The sequence below is a fragment of the Scyliorhinus canicula genome, chromosome 10 (assembly GCF_902713615.1).
Source record: "Scyliorhinus canicula chromosome 10, sScyCan1.1, whole genome shotgun sequence".
NCBI classification, from domain to species: Eukaryota; Metazoa; Chordata; class Chondrichthyes; order Carcharhiniformes; family Scyliorhinidae; genus Scyliorhinus; species Scyliorhinus canicula.
Genome location: NC_052155.1, coordinates 142,072,727 through 142,091,860, shown reverse-complemented (window position 1 = coordinate 142,091,860; position 19,134 = coordinate 142,072,727). Strand labels below are relative to the sequence as shown.

Here is a 19,134-nt window from a genome sequence, read left to right as displayed (position 1 = left end):
CTCTTTCTCCCCCCCCCCCCCCAGTATCCAAAGTGGTATACCTGTTACTAAGGGGAACGACCACAGGAGATCCCTGTACTGACTGCTTCCCCCCAGCCCCTCTCACCGTCACCCATCTATCTTTATTCTTTGTCGTAACTACCTCCCTGAAGCTTCTTTCTACGACCACCTCTGCCTCCTGAATGATCCGAAGTTCCTCCAGTTCCAGTTCCCTAACACGGTTTTTGAGGAGCTGGAGTTGGGTGCACTTCCCACAGATGAAATCAGCAGGGACACTGATGGCGTCCCTCACCTCAAATATTCTGCAGGAGGAGCATTGATGAGCCTTCCCTGACATCCCCTCTAGATAAAAAACAAGAAAAAGAAAGGAAGAGCTTACCTGATAGTCCCTCAACCCCTTAGGATAGAGTAGGTGGAAGGGTGGGGGACACTGCAAGTGTAGTGTCTCGGGTTTAGCAACCGCCCGACTTGTATACAGGTACTCACCTTCCCGACAGGCCCCTGCTCCCGCCGAAAGGTAAGCAAATTTAAAGGCACTCACTCACCTTCCTGACAGGCCCCTGCTCCCGCCAAAAATCCGGAGGGTGCTCCCGCTGAAAGGTAAGCATATTTAAAGGCACTCACTCACCTTCACGACAGGCCCCTGCTCCAGCTGTGTCACACACAAAAGTGAGACGCTTCCTTGGTGGAGTTTTATTTTGACTTGATCTGCGTAAGTGCCAGCTGAAGCTGTCCTATCAATGAATCTGTAGCCTACTCGCCTCCAGTTACACAGCTCATTTATTCTAACAGCAGGCACTCATCTTCAGACACATCTTAAAACTGATCTCAGCTAATCATAAAATTGACAGTATCATCAAAGGCAACATTAAATACATCGTTGGAGGTTGAGCACTTCCATTGTGACTCCCTCCTCTGTGGTGAGGAGGGCTTTGAGACCAGTGCCAGCTCTTAAAAAGAGCTATCCCATTAGTTCCAGTTCCTGCTCTTTCCCCGCAGCCGTGCATCTTTTTTTTTTTACTTTTAAGGTAGTTAGCCACTGCATTTTTGAAAAGTTGCTATTGAATCTGCTTCCACCACCCTTTCAAACCCTGGATTCCAGATCATAGCCCGGCAAATAAAATTATCATCTCCCCTCTGGTTCATGTACCAATTATCTTATGGTACAAGGAAACAATCAAAATTGAAACATCTTTTTTGAAGGAACCATTGATTTTGCGAACAGCATCAGTGGTTAAGAGCAATAGTGCTAAACTTCATGTTTCCCTCTTGTCAAATATTAGAAATAACATCTAATCCCCCATTTCTTCTCATTTAGAGTTGCAATTTTTTTTTTGACTACCGTGTGATCTTCCCACACATTTCCTCTGACAAGCCAACAGCCTTACTGAGCGGAAATTAATCTAGAAACAATTGGAATCATTGAATGTTTCTTTCCCGACCAGTAAAAGTGAAATTTCCTGACACTAATTTTGGTTATTCATTTTGTAAAGCACCTTGCATTTCCTCAGCTTTATAACCAATTCATTACTTTGAAATGTATTCATTATTACAAATGCATTTACTGCAGCCAGTGTGCTTAGAATAGGGACCTCGAGCAATGAATGACCAGGCTGATCAAATTAACTAATTGAGCACATTGTAGCACTTCCCTACTTTTGGAACTATTACATGAGTTGCAAGACATATCACTTGAAGGACAGCATCACTGGCGGTTCAGACTTCTGTCAATATTTAATTGTACTGTCTCGTTCAATTACATGTTGCACTCCATAACGGAACTTGAACCCCACAACATCCTGACTCTTGCAAATAGAGTGCTACCAATTGATTGAGGTGTACTTTGCAGTGATTGCTTCATTCTTGTAAGCTCAAGTTTTACACCTTGCTTGTTTTTGGGAATGTTACAGCAAAAAGGATACTATTTCCCTTGTGGGAGAATTATTTTCAGATCTAGTCCCAGCAGAGTTAAATTAATTCTATGCTTTCAAAACAAGTTGTTGGAATCTCTTGCTTATTGTTTTGAATCCAGGAGAACCTGTCGCACCAATTAATCCAAATGCTGGAGAGGAATCGGTAGCCAACCTTGACAGACTGCGATTTGCTGATGGAGCCACTCGCACATCAGAGCTCCGAAATAACATGCAGAGGGTGAGGGAAGAGAAGCACCTTTCAGAATTCGCCACTTTATACATTTTTTGATCACATTTTTGAGTGTACAGGGATAATTGCCACTGTGAAAGTGCAGGAGCTTTCTACTTCTAAACAAATTTTACTCATCAATATGAGTGCTATTTATTTATAAAAATAAGTGTGCAACATCATAGGAATAGAACAGCCAATTTTTTTTTTTAAACGGTTCCAAACCAGTAGCACAGTGGTTAGCACTATGGCTTCACAGCGCCAGGGTCCCCAGGTTCAATTCCCGGCTTGGGTCACTGTCTGTGCGGAGTCTGCATGTTCTCCCCGTGTCTGCGTGGATTTCCTCCTGGTGCTCCAGTTTCCTTCCACAGTCCAAAGATTTGCAGGTTATGTGGATTGGCCATGATAAATTGCCCTTAGTGTCCAAAAACGTCAGGTGGGGTACTCAGTTATGGGAATAGGGTGGAGGCGTGGGCTTAACTGGGATGCTCTTTCCAAGGGCTGGTGCAGACTCGGTGGGCCGAATGGCCTCCTTCTGCACTGTGGAAATCTATGGTTTATGATCTATCTGTGTCCTGCTGTATCATCTGACAATCCTCAACACTATCTGCCGCTCCACCACCCTTGGTGTCATCCACGAACCAGATCAGCAACATTTTCCTCCAAATCGTTTATGTATAATACAAACAACAGAGGCCCCTGTGGAACACCACTAGTCACAACCATTCAAAAAGACCCTTCTACTGCTACCCTTTGTCTTCTATGATCAAGCCTCTTCTATATCCATCTTACCACCTCACCTCCGATCCCGTGTGACTTCACCTTTGTACCTTGTCAAAGGCTTTACTGAAGTCTATGTAAACAACATCCACCGCCTTCCCCTCGTCAATCATTTGTCACCTCCTCAAAAAACCCGGATCACGTTAGTGAGGCACGACCTCTCCTTCACAAACCATGCTGTCTATCGCTAATGAATCCATTTGTTACCAAATGGGTTAAATTCTGTCCCTGAGAATTCCCTCCAATAAATTACCTACTACCGACGTGAGGCTCACCGGCCTATAGTCTCCAGGATTATCCCTGCTACCTTTCTTAAACAGCGATACCACATTAAGTATTCTCCAGTCCCCTGGGATCTCACCTGTAGCCAATGAGGATACAAGATGGTCAGTCAAGGCCCCAGCAATTTCCTCCCTTGCTTCCCTCAGAATTCTGGTATAAATCGCATCAAGCCCAGAGACTTATGTACCTTAATATTAAAAGACCCAATACCTCCTCCTTTTGAATGTCAGCATGACCCAGACTGTCCAGACACCTTACCCAAGAATCATCTTCCACAAAGTCCTTTTCTTTGGTGAACACTGATGCAAAGTGCTCATTTAGTACCTCACTCATTTCCTCTGGTTCAACACATAGATTCCCCCACTTTCCTTAAGTGGTCCAATTCTTTCCCTGCTTTCTCTTGCTTTTTACATATGAATAAAAACCCTTAGGATTAACCTTAATCCTACTTGCCAAGAACTTTTGTAGACCTCTCCTAGACCTCCTAATTTCCCATTTAAGTACCTTCCTACTTCCTTTACACTCCCAAAGAGTTTTGATTGTCCCCACCCTTCTAGACTGTACAAAATTCTCCTTTTGCTTTTTGACAAGGTTCACAAGGAACATAGCATATAGAACAGTATAGTACAGCACAGTACAGGCCCTTCGACCCACTATTTTGTGCCGACCATTTATCCTAATCTAAGGTCAACCTAACCTCCACCCGTTCAATTTACTGCTGTCCATGTGCCTGTTCAAGAGTCGCTTAAATGTACCTAATGGCTCAGATTCCACCACCTCTGCTGGTAGTGCATTCCACGCACCCACCTCTGTGTGTAAAGGACCTACCTCTGACATCTCCCCTGTACCTTCCTCCAATCACCTTAAAAGTATGTCCCCTCGTGACAGCCATTTCCGCCCTGGGGAAAAGTCTCTGGCTATCCACGCTATCCGTGCCTCTCATCACCTTGTACACCTCTATGAAGTCACCTTTCTTCCTTCTTCACTCCAGTGAGAAAAGCCCTAGCTCCCTCACTCTTTCTTCACAGGACATGCCCTCCATTCCAGGCAGCATCCTGTTAAATCTCCTCTGTACCCTCTCCAAAGCATCCACATCCTATGTTGAGGCGACCAGAACTGGATACAATATTCCAAGTGTGGTCGAACTAGGGTTTTATAAATCTGCAGCAAAACCTTGCGGCTCCTAAACTCAATCGCCGTGTTAATGAAAGCCAACATAACCTTCGGCTTCTCAACAACTTTAACTAACTTTCTGGATGAGCCTACCATGGGGAATCAAATGCCTTACTGAAATCCATATGCAGCACATCCACTGCCCCACCTTCATAAGTGTGTCTCGTCACACCCTCAAAGAATTCAATGAGGCTTGTGAGGCATGACCTGCCCCTCACAAAGCTATCTGACTATCAGATACCTGACTATCTTTAATCAAACTATGTTTTTCTGAATAATCATAAATCCTATCTCTCAGAATCCTTTCCAATATTTTGCTCACCACAGATGTAAGACTGACTGGTCTGTAATTCCCAGGGATTTCCCAATTCTCTTTCTTGAACAGGGGAACAACATTTGCCTCCCTCCAATCATCCAGTACTACTCCAGTGGAGAGTGAGGATGCAAAGATCATCGCCAACGGCGCAATCTCCTCCCTCGCTTCCCGTAGTAACCTTGGGTATATCCCGTCAAGCACAGGGGACTTACTATCCTGATGCTTTTAAAAATTTCCAGCACATCCTCCTCCTTAATATCAATCTGTTCGAGTCTATTAACCTGATTCACACTGTTCTCATGAGCAACAAGGTACCTCTCTCTGGTGAATACTGAAGCAAAATATTCATTTTGGGCCTCCGCATCTCCTCAGACTCGAGGCACAAGTTGCCTCCAGTATCCCTGATCGGCCTTACTCTCACTCTGATCATCCTCTTATTTCTCACATAAGTGTAGAATGCCTTGGGGTTTTCCCTAATCCTTCCCGTCAGGGCTTTTTCATGCCCCCTTCTAGCTCTCCTAAGTCCATTTTTGAGTTCCTTCCTGGCTACCTTGTAACCCTTGCCAGATCCTTGCTTTCTCAACCTTACGTAAGCTTCCTTCTTCCTCTTGACTAGAAGCTCCACTTTCTTGTCATCCAAGGCTCCTTCAGCTTACCATTCCTTCCTCGTCTCAGTGGGACAAAACTATCCAGCACTCGCAGCAAGAGCTCCTTAAACAACCCCCACATAACTGTTGTGCATTTCCCCAAGAACAACTGCTCCCACTTTATGCTCCTCAGCTCCTGTCTAATAGCGGTATAATTTCCCATATGCCAATTGAATACCTTCCCATACTGTCTGTTCCTATCCCTCTCCATGACTATGGTAAAGGTCAAGGAGTTGTGGTCCCTGACACCGAAATGCTCTCCCACCGAGACATCTAACAGCTGGCCTGGGTCGTTGCCGAGCACCAAGTCCAATATGGCCTCCCCCCTAGTCGGTCTATCTACATATTGAGTCAGGAAACCTTCCTGTAAACAACTGACAAAATCTGCATCATCCAAACCATTTGCAGTAAGGAGGTTCCAGTCAATATTCGGGAAGTTGAAGTCACCCATGACAACAACTCTGTTACTTGTGCACCTTTCCAAGATCTGCCGCCCAATCTGTTCCTCCATCTCTCTGCTGCTATTAGAGGTCTATAGAAAACTCCCAAAAAAGTGACTGCTCCTTTCTTGTTTCTGACTTCCACCCATACTGACTCAGTAGACAAACCCTCCTCAACTACCTTATTTTCTGTAGCTGTGATGCACTCCCTAATTTACAGTGCCACGCCCCTCCTCTTTTACCTCCCTCCCTATTCTGAAAACATATAAACCCCGGATCATCTAACAACCATTCCTGCCCCTGTGAAATCCATGTCTGTGTAATGGCCACAACATCGTAGTTCCAAGTAGTGATCTATGCTCTTAAGTTCATCTCCCTTATTCCTGACACTCGTTACATTGAAACAGACACACTTTAACCCATTCCACTGAGTGAAACTTTGCCCTATCAACTGTCTATCCTTCCTCACAGACTTTCTGCATACTATTTCTGCCTGTTCAACAGCTGCCCTGTCCTCTGATCCATAGCTCTGGTTCTCATCCCCCTGCCAAACTAGTTTAAACCCTCCCGAAGAGCTCTAGCGAACCTCCCACCCAGGATATTGGTGCCCCTCCAGTTTAGGTGCAATCCGTCCTTCATGTACAGGTCCCACCTTCCCCAGAAGATATCCCAATGATCCACATATCTGAAGCCTTCCCTCCTGCAATATCCCTCGTTATCCAAGGCTCCCTAAACTTCCCAGACTTATCCTTTGTTCTGATATAAATTAAAAGTTTTTTAATTTCGCTTGACATCCGTTTAAGTAAAGTTTTACTGCTTATTAGCAAGCAGGTGCTTGATGTGATTAATTCACTTTGCTCATTCAATGGCTGTACCTGAGAATTGAGATTGATGTTCCTTTAATTCCTATTTTCAACAGTGTATGCAGAGTCACGCAGCTGTGTTCCGTACAGGCTCCGTACTAAAAGAAGGTTGTGAGAAGTTGGGTGAATTGTATGGTGCTCTGGATGACATCAAGACATTTGACAGAGGTAGATATTTAATTTACTTAATTGTCACGCGAGTGATATCATCAGAATGTTAAATTGCATGTATTTGTCAGCACAGCTGTAAACAACCAAGGGTTATTTCTCAGAGGATCCTTGCTACAGATAGATTTGTGTTGGAGATGGTGCTGCTGTTCCTCAATTCCCTTCATCAATTCCACATTTGTCATTTATTTACTGTACTAGTAAGCCATCAACAGAATACTCTCAAAATTGTTCAAGTTATTAAATATTCACAATTATGAATCTATTTGATTTTTGTTTTAGACATACATTCTGTTGGGACTAAAATTTTAAAATCTCTCTCATCTTATAGTGAAACAAATTGATTTCAGAGCCTCCATTCATTTTACAAAGGTGCTGCTAGCTCAGGGTGTGTAGAAATCTGCGTCCGCTTCAGTACTGAAAGAGTTAATGCAGAACCAGATTTTGAGTGTTCCAATTTTGCTGCTTTGCACAGCATTATCTGTTTTATTTCAGTGGTAGGGTAAGTTTAAAAAAAATAATTCTTGGGGTGTGGACATCAGTGCAAGACCAGCTGTGCAGCCCCAGCTATCATTGAGATAGTGCTGATTGGACAGCACTTAAATTGTTGCAGTCTACACAAAGGTGCTTCCTCGATGCTTTTAGGCAGGGAATTCCAGGGTTTTGGCCCAGTTATGACGATGAAATAGGGATAGTGCGTGAGTTGGTGTTGAGGGTGTTCCCAAGTACCTGCCGACCATGGTCTTCTGGGTAGTGATAGTTTTGGGTTTGGATAGTATTGACAGAGATATCGAGTAGATAATACACACTGCAGTCACAGGGGGTTGATGTTTAACTGATAAAAGGAGCGCAGATCAAGTGAACTCTGTTCTGGAAAGCGTTGCGCCTCCGGAATGTTGTTGCTGGGATTTAATTCAAATAAGCAAAGCGTTCGTCTGTCTCAAAAGCTCCAAATTTATCATGATTCTTTTTAATAACAACACAATGATGCACACTTGAAGCGATATAGTAATGTCGTGGTTAAACTACTGGATTAGCATTTCAAAGGTTAAAAGTTCAAATACCACCATGGCAAATTGTGTAATTGAATGTAATAAATCTGGTAAATTGTGACTGGCACCAGAAAAACTAATTGACCATGAATGATGCCAGATTGTTATTACAGCTTGAAGAAAGCAGCCTGGCTCCATGTGACTGTTGACCACACAATGTGGTTGACTTTTGATTCTCTCCGAAGTGGTTTAACAAGCTGTTGGCCAGGTCAACTGGGTCAATCATTGAATGCACCATTATCAGCAACACCCACAGCCCGAGAGCACATTTGTGTGTTCAAATATGCAGTAAATTTACTAAACAAGTACTTAGTGTTTAATGAGCGCTGCACTGTTTGTTTCAGGTATTGTTTGGAACTCTGACCTAATTGAGACCTTGGAGCTACAGAATCTGATGCTTTGTGCCCTACAAACCGTCTACGGTGCAGAGGCTCGGAAAGAGAGCAGGGGAGCACATGCCAGGGAGGATTTCAAGGTTTGAATAATCTGGCCATGTTGTGATCATACGGACACAAACTGGCTGGTCCAACATACCTTTAGTATTGTACAAGCAAATGAGTTACAGATGTTTTTTTCACTGTTTACGATGTTTCAAAAGACCTGAACAGATAACATTACTGGACACTAGTCATCTAGAGTAGATTCACCAGGATGGTATTTGGGAAAGAGAAGTTGAGTTTCTGGTCGGCGATTCTGCGTTGTCGCGCGTCCTGAAGGCTGCCTTGAAGAAAGCTTACCTGAAGATCAGAGGCTGAATGCCCTTGACTGCTGAAGTATTCCCTGACTGGAAGGGAAAATTCCTACTGACGATTGTCGCACGACAAAACTTGATTTGAACCTTGGTTGGACCACACTTAGAGTACACAGAGCTCAGGTCTTCATATTATAAAAATGATAGAGATACTGGAGAAGAGGCAAAAAAACATTTTGATTCCATCCCTCAAAAAGTTATAAAAATCAAGAAAAACTGAACAGACCAGGACTCTTTTACTAAAAAAACAAACCGAGAAGGCTGAGGTGGTAGATGCCTTTAATTTAATGAACATGGAGAACATGTTCCGTGAAAGAAATTCAAAAGTAAGGACTATAAAACTAAGAATTTCATTAATGAATCCAATAAGGATGATACCTAATTAAAAAACAAAGACCCAACAAAATGTGGATCTTACAGACCCATTTTGCTACTCAATGTGGACGCGAAAATACTCGCAAAATTCCTGGCTAAGGAACTAGAGAATTACCTACCAGACGTGGTCGCAGAGGGCCAGACAGGCTTTGAAAAAACAAAGCACAGGAACAGGCCCTTCGACTCTCCAAGCCTGTGCCGATCATGATGCCTTAACTTATAAAAAAAATCTTCTGCTCTTACTCAGTCCGTGTCATTCTATTTCCTCCCTATTCATGTATCCATCCAGGTGCCTCTTAAATGTTGCTCCAGTGCCTGCTTCCACCACATCCTCTGGCAGCACGTTCCAGGCACCCACCACTCTGCGTGAAAAATGTACCCCGCATATCTCCTTTAAACTTTTCACCTTGAACCTATCTCCCCTTGTAATTCCACCCTTGGAAAAAGTTTCTGACTATCCACCCTGTCTATGCCTCTCATAATTTTGGAGAGCTCTATCAGGTCTACCCTCAGCCTCCGTCTTTCCAGTGAAAACAATCCTAGTTTATTCAACCTCCCCTGCCAGCCAACACCCTCGATACCAGGTAACATCCTGGTGAACTTTCTTTGCACTCTCTCCAAAGCTTCCACATCCTTCTGATAATGTGGTGACCAGAACTGCACACTTTACTCTAAATGCGGTCTAACCAAGGGTTTATATAGCTGCAACATGTACTGATGAATGCAAACATGCCATATGCCTTCTTAATCGCCTTGGCTGCTTGTGTTGCCACTTTTAGGGAACTGTGGACCTGCACACCCATATCCCTCTGTCTGTTAATGTTCCTAAGGGTTCTACCATTTAGAATAATTCATATCTAGATTTGATCCTCCAAAATGCATCACCTCGCATTTGTCTGGATTAAAGTCCATCTGCCATTTCTGTGCCAATCTATCTATTTCCTATTGTATCCTCTGACAATCCTCGGAACTATCAGCAACTCTGTCAATCTTCGTGTCATCGCAAACTTACTAATCAGCCTACCCACATTTTCTACCACATCATTTATATATAAAGGATAGACAGCTGATTGTGAACATCAGACGGCTGCTGAATGTGATACTGACCACATCCAGGAAGAGAAGGATAATCTGGACACAGAAAAGGCTGCCGACGGAGTCGAGTGGAAGTACCTCATTGAGGTACTGGAGCGGTTGGGCTAGGGACAGGGTTCACCTCAAGGGTGAAGCTCCCCAAGGTGAGCTTCGGACAAACACCACCAGCTCTGAATACTCCCAGTTGCACAAAGGCACCGAGCAGGGATTCCCGCAGTCCCCGCTCCTGTTCGCCCTGGCAATTGAGCCGCTGGCGATTACCCGACGAGAGGCTGGAAGGAAATCTATGGAAGAGGCTGAGAGCAGAGTCTCACTCGATGCGGATGATCTGCTCCTCTACCTCTCGGAACCGCAAAGCGGCATGATCAAAATCACACATCTTCTGGGAGAGTTCAGTGCCTTCCCGGGCTACAAACTCAGCCTGGGCAGAAGTTTTCCCAGTGAACCCAAGGGAGGGAGGGGCAGAGCTGGACAGTCTACCAAAAATAGCCCGGAACAAATTCCGCTCCTTGGGGAACCAAACAGCCCACGACTGGACACGGATCCACAAGTGGAACCTGACCAGTCTGGCAGAGGAAGTTTAAAAAGGTCCTACAGCGATGGGATGCACTCCACTACCCCTGAGTGGTAGGGTGCAGATGATCAAGATGAAAGTATTGCCCAGGTTTCTCTTCCTGTTCAGATCCGTACCAATCTATATCCCTGATGGATCTCTGTGTCTATTCGGAACCCTGGATATCTGTTATCCCTTCTCAGTTCCCAAATAACAGAGGTCAAATCTGTACTTTTTGGCAAAGTCCACTTGTACTTTACTGTCTGTCTATCAATTTAAGAGATATATGTATTTAAATATCTTGGTGCCACTATCCCATACCATCGCTTGCAAATTTTCCAAATTATCCACACCTGCACCTACCATTAATTAGAAAAACAGAGTGTTCGCTAAGAAATTATGTCTCTAGAGTGGCTGTTTCCATAGAAATAGGACTACTCGTACTGGGACCGCTGCCTAGTTTTTACTACAGTAAGAAGTCTTACAACACCAGGTTAAAGTCCAACAGGTTTGTTTCAAACACGAGCTTTCGGAGCACGGCTCCTTCTTCAGGTGAAGAAGGAGCCGTGCTCCGAAAGCTCGTGTTTGAAACAAACCTGTTGGACTTTAACCTGGTGTTGTAAGACTTCTTACTGTGCTCACCCCAGTCCAACGCCGGCATCTCCACATCATAGTTTTTACTATACAATGGGGCCTTTTAGCTAGTTGACGTCACTGTCCTTGCAGTTTCAAGCGGTTTGCATAATGTGAAACCTAAGAAAGAAATTAGAGAGCATTATCTGGATTCACCATTAGTGAGTTCCCAGCTATTGTTGCACTGAAGTAATGCTTAATATGATTATTGTTAATTATTCTAAATGTGTTCTCATTTAACCCTTTTACCTCTATCATCTTCCCTTACTCTCATGGTTATAGCTGATTCGATAAGTCAATTTCTATCAATCCCCAAGGCCTTTCTCCAAACAACAGACAAAATGATTTGTGTGTGTGTGTGTGTGAACAATCAGTCCTGGTCCAGCCACTGTGACGCTCTGACCACAAAAGCACAACAGCACCTATACTCATTGACTCTTACCACTTTTTATAGTCGCACACTAGAAAGCATCCGCTGCATCACAGCCTGGTATGGCAACGCTCGGCCCACGACTGTAAGAAACTAAAGAGTCGTGAACTCAGCCCAGCCCGTTTATGCGAGCCCGCCTCCCATCCATTGACTCTGTCTACACCTCTCGCTGCCTTGGAAAGTGGGCAGCATAATCAAAGATCCCTCCCACCCGGGTCATTCTCTCTTCTAACATCTACCATCGGGCAAGAGATACATTCCAACCTCTTCCATTGGACAGGAAATACAAAAATCTGAGAACATGCATGAACAGGTTCAAAAACAGCTTCTTCCCCTCTGTTACCAGACTCCTGAATGACCCCCTTATGGACTGAGATGATCTCGCCGCACATCTTCTCTACTGAGTAATACTACACTCGGTATGCTTCACCCGATGTCTGTGACTATGTATTTACATTGTGTAATGTATGGACTGGTCTGTCTGGACTGTACCTCGGTACACGTGACAATAAATCAGATCCAATACATTTGGCCCATCAAGTCTGCACTGACCCTCCGAAAGAGCACCCTACCCAGACCCACTTCCCTGCCCTATCCCCATGTCTCCACTTAACCTGCACATCCCTGGACACTAAGGGACAATTTAGCATGGCCATTCCATCTAACCTGCACATTTTGGACATAATTGGCTGTAAAGTGCTTTGGAGCAGCCTGAGATCGTGAAAGGTACTATATAAATGCAAGTATTTTTCTCTCTTAATCCTGCACCACATTAAGAATAACCTGAAGAATTTCCAACCAATAAATAAAATTTTATTTTCCCTAACCATTTGAATGCTTTTAAACACAATTTTATTTCAGTGGTCTGCTTCATCTCCTGCTGCCCAGTCAGAAAGTCTGCCAGCATGATCCTGGCTCACAAATGATGGTTGTTTACTTGGGTGAGATACTGTGGGCTGCTCATAGTAGGGAACTTTGCCCCAGTGCAACTCACTACCTCAAGAAGAAAAACACATTTCAAATAATTTCAAAGACAGATTTCAGTTGTGGGGTGAAAGCCGCCACTTTAATATGAAGAGGGAATTACATGAGAACGCAAACTGAGGACCAATTTCTCACGATTATTAAAAGCATCTTAGTTCTCCTAATTATGTTTACTTTTGATTTGGGGAGCAAGGATGTACTTCTCTGGTTTTGGAAGCTTTTCAAAAACAGTAGGGGTCTGTTTTAGTGTTTTTCAAATACCAGTGGGGGTCTGTTTTAGCAGGCATATTTTCAAATAGCAGTGGGATTGTTTTAGTGAGCTTATTTTAAAATAACAGTGGCTGTTTGTTTTGAACAGCCGACTTTTCTGAATGTAGGCTCCTAACATAGACCATCACCTTCCTTGGAGCATATGCTGTAAAATGGTAAGAACGCTCTTTCTGATTTTCAAATTAATCACTGGAGATTTGTGGCCAGTATGCCTGTGTGTCCTGGTAAGGGAGGCTCATTAGCTGCACTGTGCATTTAGAAAATCAGTCATCAAGTATCTGGAATCAAATAGTGGGAAAGGGAAAAAGGGAACATGTAATATCTTCCATGACCTCAAGAGTCTCCTAAAGTGCTTTACAACCGGCAATGTAGAAAATGTGGCATCCAATTTGCATGCAGTAAAGTTCCACAAATAGCAACATAGTCATGACAAGGTAGGTCATCTGCTTTAGTGTTGTTAGTTGTGGGTTAACTATTGGTTAGGATATGAGGGAGAATGCTACTGCTCTTTTTTAATTGGTGCTACGGATCTTTTAAGTCCAACAATAGGGCAAATGGAACCTCTGCTTATGGTGAAAGCAAAGAATTTTAGTTGTTTCTCTGTGCTTTTGTTTGAAATGTGCTGTACCTTTTCTCTTTCTGACTTTCTTCAGGAGTTTCTTCAGCCAGAAGGAAGTGAAACTGTGGAACTCTTTGCCGCAGAAGGCTGTGGAGGCCAAATCACTGAGTGTCTTTAAGACAGGGATAGACAGGTTCTTGATTAATAAGGGGATCAGGGGTTATGGGGAGAAGGCCGGAGAATGGGGATAAGAAAAATATCAGCCATGGTTGAATGGTGGAGCAGACTCGATGGGCCAAGTGGACTAATTCTGCTTCTGTCTTATGGCCTTATAGACTTCTGTTCTCATTTTAGATGAGAATTGATGAGTATGACTTTTCAAAACCATTGCAAGGCCAAGAGAAGAAATCATTCAATGAACATTGGAGAAAGCATACAGTCTCACATGTGGATCCCAAGACTGGAAAGGTGAGAATGATTGATTTCAGCAAATGGAAGACAATTTGCACAAGCAGAGTTCTTTGAAGTACTGATTCATCGATATAAAGCATGTTTTACTGTAGTAACAAACTTTAAATATCAAAATGTCAATATTATAAACGTTTCTTTGACTGGGTCCTCACTTGCTTACACAAAATGGGAAATTACAGGTGTTCTATCCATGACTTTCCATTATTAAAATTAATGGTCAGAAAACTGAGAGCAGTTTTATATGATGAGACTTTATATGGTAGAATACAGGGATTTGCAGGTTGATGATGACAGGCTGAGACATGAATGCCCCTTCCATAGCCATCTTCATATTATTTGATTGAGTGATTCCGAGCTGGAACCCTGGCCTCTGCTCGCCAGGATTGTCTCCAGAGTGCTTCGAATCCTGCATCTGCTGAGACAGGCAGGAATGCTAGCACTTAGCCAGAGGCTTACTGTGAGGGAGAGCTTGTGCGCAGCAGAAAGCCTGATTAAAATGGAGTATCTGAAATACAATGTATCTAATTAGACTCCACATGCGGTTTCTTTAATACGCTAATTAGAAGCATGTGCTTATGATAGGTGAAAAGTAAATGTGAAGCATGAATGCACTAAATAAAACTTGCATTCCATTGAGTCAGCTTTCATACAGTTATCCCATTAATTGTCGAACATATGTTTTTAAAATTAAGTGGGTTTCGGAACAGGTGCAGGGCTCATCGGGTAAAACTGTCTCAAATTTGTCATTAACTGCCACTTTCTGAATTAATGTCTTTGATATTTTTGAAAGGAGGTTGGGTGTTCTGGTGAGTATATTCATATCTGTGGACCATTCCCTGCATGCAAAAGATTGGAAGCCCCTCAGGGAGCATCCAAGTCTTGGAAATTGCTGCTTGAAGTGAAATAGAGGGATGGAAGAGGCAAGGAACAGGGCACCAAACGTACTTCTGTTCTGAGCATTTATTAATAATTTTGTTTTAAATTCCAGGTTACATTGGAATACAGACCTGTAATTGACACAACGTTGGATGCAAAAGACTGTGCCTCAGTTCCACCAGCAATTCGTTCTTATTAGATTCGGCTAGGCTGGTCGATCCATTACAGACAAAAGTGTCATGACAAAAGTAGTACCCTGTTTCCATATTTAATAAAACTCTAATGTAATGGCAAATGAGACTCCTTTTACTCCTTCTAAACATTTGTATATTGTAAAGCATGAGCTACATCTTTCATATTAGTGTGCCTTTCAATCTGAATGAGCAGTGCTGCGTCTGTACATTGTGCTTTTTCAGCAGAATGTGTAGTTATTACAGCCACATCAGAGTATGCACTATATTGAAGAAACCAGGTTTTTTTCCTTGCAAGTTCATTAATTGAAATCCATTGCAATACTGCATAACTGTTATTAAAATCCCCTCTCTGAATAATTATTCTGTTGATGGCTATTCTACCTTTCCACTGATGCAAAATACAAATTGAAAATACATGCAGTTCAGCAAGAAATTGTCAAAGTCGAGTAAACCGTATTTATTTGGTTGCTGAAGGACAATTACCAGTGTACTTGGTACAAAGAAGAACAAAGAAAATTACAGCACAGGAACAGGCCCTTCGGCCCTCCCAGCCTGCGCCAATCCAGATCCTTTATCTAAACCTGTCTCCTATTTTCCAAGGTCTATTTCCCTCTGTTCCCGCCCGTTCACATACCTGTCTAGATGCCTCTTAAATTATGCTATTGTGCCTGCCTCTACCACCTCCGCTGGTAAAGCGTTCCAGGCACCCACCACCCTCTGCGTAAAAAACTTTCCACGCACATCTCCCTTAAACTTTCCCCCTCTCACCTTGAAATCGTGACCGCTTGTAACTGACTCTCCCACTCTTGGGAAATGCGTGTTGCTATCCACCCTGTCCATACCTCTCATAATTTTGTAGACCTCAATCAGGTCCCCCCTCAACCTCCGCCTTTCCAACGAAAACAATCCTAATCTACTCAACTTTTCTTCATAGCTAGCACCCTCCATACCAGGCAACATCCTGGTGAACCTCCTCTGCACCCTCTCCAAAGCATCCACATCCTTCTGGTAATGTGGCGACCAGAGCTGCACGCAGTATTCCAAATGTGACCGAACCAAAGTCCTATACAACTGTAACATGACCTGCCAACTCTTGTACTCAATACCCCGTCCGATGAAGTCAGTGAGGTAATCAGGAAAGGTAAGTGGAAAATCTAATTCTGCTGTTTTTCAATTAAAAGTGCAGTGTGTAGCTTAGTGTCTGATTGGTTGAAGCTGCCCCCACCCTAATTGCTGAGAGGCAGTTATCTGTCAGTCACCTGAGGCCTGTTTAGGGACACAAAAGGGCACATTGTATTCTTATCTTTGAAGTTTAGGTATTTTTTGAGTCATTGATTAGCTGAGGTCTGCATAAAAGACAGAAAGCGCACTCAGTAAGCTTGCGCTTTTCAAGGAGACACATCTCGAGTGGGAATTGGAACTTGGTAATTTGGTGCAGTGAGGTAATTAGGTGCAGAGTGAGAGAAGGTGCTTTTTAACCCTGGTAAGTAGTTTTTCTTTTCATTGTCTAATTTATTTATTTTTATTTTGAAATTGTAGTTGTATAAGTTTACCTAAGGTTTAAGACATGGCAGGAAATCCCAGACCCGTGTCATGCTCCTCGTGTGCGATGTGGGAGCTCAGGGACATGTCCACTGTCCCTGGCTCCTTCACGTGCAGGAAGTGTGTTCAGTTGCAGCTCCTGTTAGACCGCTTGACGGCTCTGAAGCTGCGGATGGACTGACTTTGGAGCATCCGCGATGCTGGGGAGGTCGTGGATAGCACGTTTAGTGAGTTGGTCACACCGCAGGTGAAAGTTACTGAGGGAGATAGCAAATGGGTTACCAAAAGACAGAGCAAGAGTAGGAAGGCAGTGCAGGTGTCCCATGCGGTCATCTCCCTGCAAAACAGATATACCGCTTTGGATACTGTTGGGGGAGATGGCTCACCAGGGGAAGGCAGCAGCAAGGTTCATGGCACCGTGGCTGGCTCTGCTGCACAGCAGGGCAGGAAGAAAAATGGCAGGGCTATAGTGATAGGGGACTCGATCGTAAGGGGAATAGACAAGCGGTTCTGAGGACGCAATTGAGACTCCAGGATGGTATGTTGCCTCCCTGGTGCAAGGGTCAAGGATGTCTCGGAGCGGCTGCAGGACATTCTGGGGGGGGGGGGGGGGGGGGGGGGGGGTGAACAACCAGCTGTCGTGGTGCACATAGGCACCAACGATATAGGTTTAAAAAATGGGATGAGGTCCTACAAGCGGAATTCAGGGAGTTGGAGTTAAACTAAAAAGTAGGACCTCAAAGGTAGTAATCTCAGGATTGCTACCAGTGCCACGAGCTAGTCAGAGTAGGAATATCAGGATAGATAGGATGAATGTGTGGCTCGAGAGATGGTGCAAAAGGGAGGGATTCAAATTCCTGGGGCATTGGGACCGGTTCTGGAGGAGGTGGGACCAGTACAAACCGGACGGTCTGCACCTGGGCAGGACTGGAACCGATGTCCTGGGGGGGGTGTTTTCTAGAGCTGTTGGGGAGGGTTTAAACTAAGGTGGCAGGGGGTGGGAACCGATGCAGGAAGTTGGAACATAGTAAAACAGAGACAGAAGCAAAAGGAAGTAAGGGGGAAAGTGCAAGGCAGAGAAGACATAGTCAGAAATCCATAAGGGCGACAGTACAAGGTACAGTGACTGAGGGGAGCTCAGTGAATAGGCCCGGTAATACTAAAAGGAATAAAACTGAAGATGTTAAGATTCAAACAGAGGTAAAAAAACCAACATAAGTGTACTTTACCTGAATGCTCGTAGTATTCGGAATAAAGTAAATGAGTTGATGGCACAAATCATCGTGAATGACTATGATTTAGTGGCCATTACTGAAACATGGTTAAAGGATGGTCACGACTGGGAGTTAAATATCCGAGGGTATCAAACTATTCGGAAGGACAGAGTGGATGGTAAGGGAGGTGGTGTTGCTCTGTTATTTAGGATGACATCCGGGCAATACAGTAGTCCCCCGTTATATACCGCGATATACCGCGTTATATACCGCGATATACCGCGGGGGGGATTATGGACCCCAACTGTCAGTTGTGTCAATTTCAGCGGCCGGCTGATTATTTCAGTGAGAGCAGTTTCCCTCTCTGGATCAAAGTGAGCCGGCCACTGAAATTGACACTGCCCGCTGCTCTCTCCCTCCAATCAGAAACATTAAAACTTAAAAGTTGGATTGGAGGGAGAGAGCAGCGGGCAGTGTCAATTTCAGCGGCCGGCTCACTTTGATCCAGAGAGGGAAGCTGCTCTTTCACTGAAACAATCAGCCGGCCGCTGAAATTGACACTGCCGAGGGGGGGGCGGGTGTTGGGGGGGAGAAGAGGGGGGGCGGGTGTTGGGGGGGGGGAGAAGAGGGGGGGCGGGTGTTGGGGGGGGGAGAAGAGGGGGGGCGGGGGTTGGGGGGGGAGAAGAGGGGGGGCGGGTGTTTGGGGGGGAGAAGAGGGGGGGCGGGTGTTTGGGGGGGGGAGAAGAGGATCGCAAGATGGCGAGGTTTTTGCACTGAATTGATCCCTTAAGTGATGCTGTTTGGAGCTCCTTGGTCCTGATAGGGTCATCCATGACAGCAAGGTTGGTGTTGGGGGGGGGGGGGGGAGAGGAGGGGTGGGTGTTGGGGCGGGAGAGGAGGGGGCGGGTGTTGGGGGGGAAGAGGGGGGCGGGTGTTGGGGGGGGGGGAAGAGGGGGGCGGGTGTTGGGGGGGGAGAGGAGGGGGGCGGGTGTTGGGGGGGAGGAGAGGAGGGGGGCGGGTGTTGGGGGGGAGAGGAGGGGGGAGGGTGTTGGGGGGAGAGGAGGGGGGGAGGGTGTTGGGGGGGAGAGGAGGGTGGCGGGTGTGGGGGAGACCCCCTGTGGGTGTGGGGGAGACCCCCCTGTGGGTGTGGGGGAGACCCCCTGTGGGTGTGGGGGAGACCCCCCTGTGGGTGTGGGGGAGACCCCCCTGGGGGTGTGGGGGAGACCCCCCCCTGGGGTGTGGGGGAGAGAGGGGGGCCCTGCGGGTGTTGCGGGAGAGAGGGGGGTCCTGAGGGTGTTGGGGGGGGGGGAGAAGAGGAGGGGGG

General features: G+C 45.1%; 1 protein-coding gene across 4 annotated transcripts in view; it reads left to right on the top strand.

Moving 5' to 3' along the window:
* sdha (succinate dehydrogenase complex, subunit A, flavoprotein (Fp)) overlaps positions 1-15,160 on the top strand; it is a 142,788-nt gene extending 127,628 nt beyond the window's left edge. For 3 of the 4 annotated variants that reach the window (XM_038809810.1, XM_038809809.1, XM_038809811.1), the window contains exons 11-15: positions 2,033-2,151; positions 6,700-6,811; positions 8,208-8,338; positions 13,868-13,981; positions 14,973-15,155. In XM_038809810.1, the coding sequence (XP_038665738.1) occupies positions 2,033-2,151; positions 6,700-6,811; positions 8,208-8,338; positions 13,868-13,981; positions 14,973-15,059 (563 nt within the window). In that variant the 3' untranslated portion in view covers positions 15,060-15,155. Of the gene's footprint in view, positions 1-2,032; positions 2,152-6,699; positions 6,812-8,207; positions 8,339-13,848; positions 13,982-14,972 lie in introns of all 4 variants that reach the window. The other variant, XR_005462135.1, reaches the window with a different exon arrangement.
* Positions 15,161-19,134: the final 3,974 nt, after the last annotated feature.